This window comes from Symphodus melops (genome assembly GCF_947650265.1).
Source record: "Symphodus melops genome assembly, chromosome: 14".
Classification (NCBI taxonomy): Eukaryota; Metazoa; Chordata; class Actinopteri; order Labriformes; family Labridae; genus Symphodus; species Symphodus melops.
The window spans coordinates 25,372,061-25,374,560 of record NC_136704.1 but is presented as its reverse complement, the minus strand read 5'-3'; the positions used below and the strand labels follow the sequence as shown (position 1 = coordinate 25,374,560).

At 42.0% G+C, this 2,500-nt stretch overlaps 2 protein-coding genes across 4 annotated transcripts in view; one reads left to right on the top strand and one right to left on the bottom strand.

The window, feature by feature from the left end:
- nub1 (negative regulator of ubiquitin-like proteins 1) overlaps nucleotides 1–1,249 on the bottom strand; it is an 8,378-nt gene extending 7,129 nt beyond the window's left edge. The window contains exons 1-2 of one of the 2 annotated variants that reach the window (XM_079360760.1): nucleotides 1,013–1,249; nucleotides 59–177 (exon numbers count right to left, since the gene is read on the bottom strand). In XM_079360760.1, coding sequence (XP_079216886.1) covers nucleotides 59–175 — 117 coding nt within the window. In that variant the 5' untranslated portion in view covers nucleotides 176–177; nucleotides 1,013–1,249. Of the gene's footprint in view, nucleotides 1–58; nucleotides 181–1,012 lie in introns of both variants that reach the window. The other variant, XM_079360761.1, reaches the window with a different exon arrangement.
- Nucleotides 1,250–1,297: 48 nt separating this feature from the next.
- The window catches only part of xylb (xylulokinase homolog (H. influenzae)), an 8,187-nt gene continuing 6,984 nt past the window's right edge, over nucleotides 1,298–2,500 (top strand). Inside the window, exons 1-2 of one of the 2 annotated variants that reach the window (XM_079360766.1) lie at nucleotides 1,298–1,325; nucleotides 2,482–2,500. The exon at nucleotides 2,482–2,500 is cut by the window's right edge and continues 37 nt beyond it. In XM_079360766.1, coding sequence (XP_079216892.1) covers nucleotides 2,484–2,500 — 17 coding nt within the window. In that variant the 5' untranslated portion in view covers nucleotides 1,298–1,325; nucleotides 2,482–2,483. Of the gene's footprint in view, nucleotides 1,326–2,451 lie in introns of those variants that run through there. The other variant, XM_079360765.1, reaches the window with a different exon arrangement.

Sequence of the window (2,500 nt, the reverse complement as noted above, 5' to 3'; positions counted from 1 at the left end):
AGTTAATGATCTACCTCTGCACCAATCAGTGAGCTTGTTTTCGTGTTCCCCGGCTGACCTGCATGTGCTGCGCTCCTGGGTGGTTGTTGTCGTCGGTGTACGGAGGGTTCCACAGCTGGATCTTCTCCTGCTTCAGGTGTGTCTTCAGCTTTGCCTCCGTGTTCAGCTCCGCCATCACTTCTGAGATTAACCAGGGGGGTTATTTCAAAATAAAAGCATCACGCAAGTACTCTCAGTACAAACATTAAAAAAAAAGCCTGACTATTTTTATTTTAAAGGTCACATGACCTCCTCTTCTTCAGGTGAAATCAGTGTCCTCGCTCCTCTTCATCATGTGTGTGAAGTGTGTTGTTGTAAATCCACTCTGATCCTGTATTTGATCATGTCTATAAACCCCTCTATTTCAGCCCTGCTCAGAACAGGCTGTTTCTGTGTCTGTAGCTTTAAATATGTAAATGAGCTGTGTCTGACCACGCCCCCTCTCTGGAAGGGCTCGCTGTGGGAGTTTCACCCACCTGGGGGAGGGGCCCTTTGTGATGTCATGAAGGGAACATCTGAGGATTGACTTTTCTCTTCATAGGTGGGTTTGGAGACCAACAGTTGTAACCTTGAATGTTGCTATACTTAGTTTCAGTCAAAGGACATCAGGCACTACCCAGCTGCATTATGGGAAATGTAGGAAAACAGTTTGTCGAGCTTGTTAACTTAAATGCAAAGATGTTAATTATTTCTTTAAAGTCTTTCAGAAAGCTTCTTTAAACACTAACAGTCCTGTGTTTAGACATTAAGAAAACTTTATAAACTAGATTTTAAACCGCGATGTTTCTGAATGATTTCATAAATGAAAGAGTCACAATGTCGACTTTATATTAAACTAAACCTTTAAAAACAGAAACCAGACATTTTATCTTCTTCATGTTTGATTTTAAAAGCTAACATTTAACGCTGTTAGCTGACATCACACTTCCCGTTTTCCCGCCACCAGAGGCTGTGAAATGTTTCTGAGAGTTACCTTTATGTGACTGAACACGCTGACAGAAAGCTCTACGGTCAGAAATATGCGCTAAAATCCTCTTCTTCCTCAGCTCGCCGATGTTGTTTTGGCGTATCTTGTCATCGATTACGGGAAAGAGATGATGAACATGGGAAGAGGTCTCACTCCGAGCACGTTTCACGAGCCGCTTAACGTCACCGCCGTCAGAAGAAATCCAAGTAATGCTCGGTTGCTGCGTCACCCCTTCAAAACTCGTCGGCTTAAAAATAGACGATCTTCGATCTACTACGGAGCGGTTAGAGGGACAAAGTTGAAGCATGTTTATCGAACGGTAAGGAAACGCTAAAAGACATTTGAGGAGAAAACAACGAATTAGTAGTCAAATACAGTCATTAAACGAAGACAAAATTAATTGAATAAATATGTTTCAGTGACATAATTTATAGATTGATAAAAGTAAAAATGATCGGATACCAAAAATAAATCCAGGTTAACTTTAACACAGCTTTCATCCTGCTCATTATTATAGAAATTATACATTATGTATTATCATTTCATTAAGTGGCTGACATTGTTGTTTAGTCTTGTGATTGTAACATGAAGCTGCAGAGTTTTTTGTCCTGATGGTTTTTAATTCAAAGAAAGCGCAGAGGACATTTTCCCTCCATGAGGGAACACTGTCAAAGAAGATCCACATCTTGAACTGTTTCTAGGATGGAGGTTTTATTCTGGGTTTAATATGTTAATTGTTCTCATTATAGGAGCTTCTTCATCACTTAGCTGGGGTTTTGTTGATGTAGTTTTCTTTGTGAACACTAGGGGGCGATGAGCACCAACCAGGAGATTGATCAGATCCGGAGCTCTGAGACTTATTAATCCTTTTTTAAAGTTCTGATGGCCTATCAGGTTCTCTTCCCAGGTGTTGTAGGTTGATTAGTGTTTCTGTCCAATCAGCGTCATTAAGAACACGTGAGCTCAGAGCTCACAGTCACGAGAGCTGCCACCTCATGGTACATGGACACTTCTCTGTCTGCTGAGTCCGTCACTACTAACTCATCCATGCATCCAGGAAGTCGTCAAAGACACATAGCACATAGGCTGCAGGAGCTGGGAATCGAACCATCAACCATTTTGTTGAGACCACTAGCACTAAGCCACAGCTGTACCACCTCGGCCAGCTGAGAGACTTTTTGTTGGATTACTTTCTCTTCCTTTTCCATCCAACACACACACACACACACACACACACTTTAATGTGTGTTGTAAATAAATGGGCTAAGTCTTGTTTTGGTGTCTCTTCCTTTATTCGGCCTTTGAGCCAGGCAGGACGCTGAACTCGTGACTTCATCACTGCTTTAATCATTAGTGTGTGTGTGTGTGTGTGTGTGTGTGTGTGTTTACATATTAACGAGTGTGTTACTGTCACTTTAAATGTTTAACCCTTCCTCCTCCTGCCTTTCAGTGTGTGTGTGTGTGTGTGTTTGCAGTGATGGCCGCTGCTCGGGA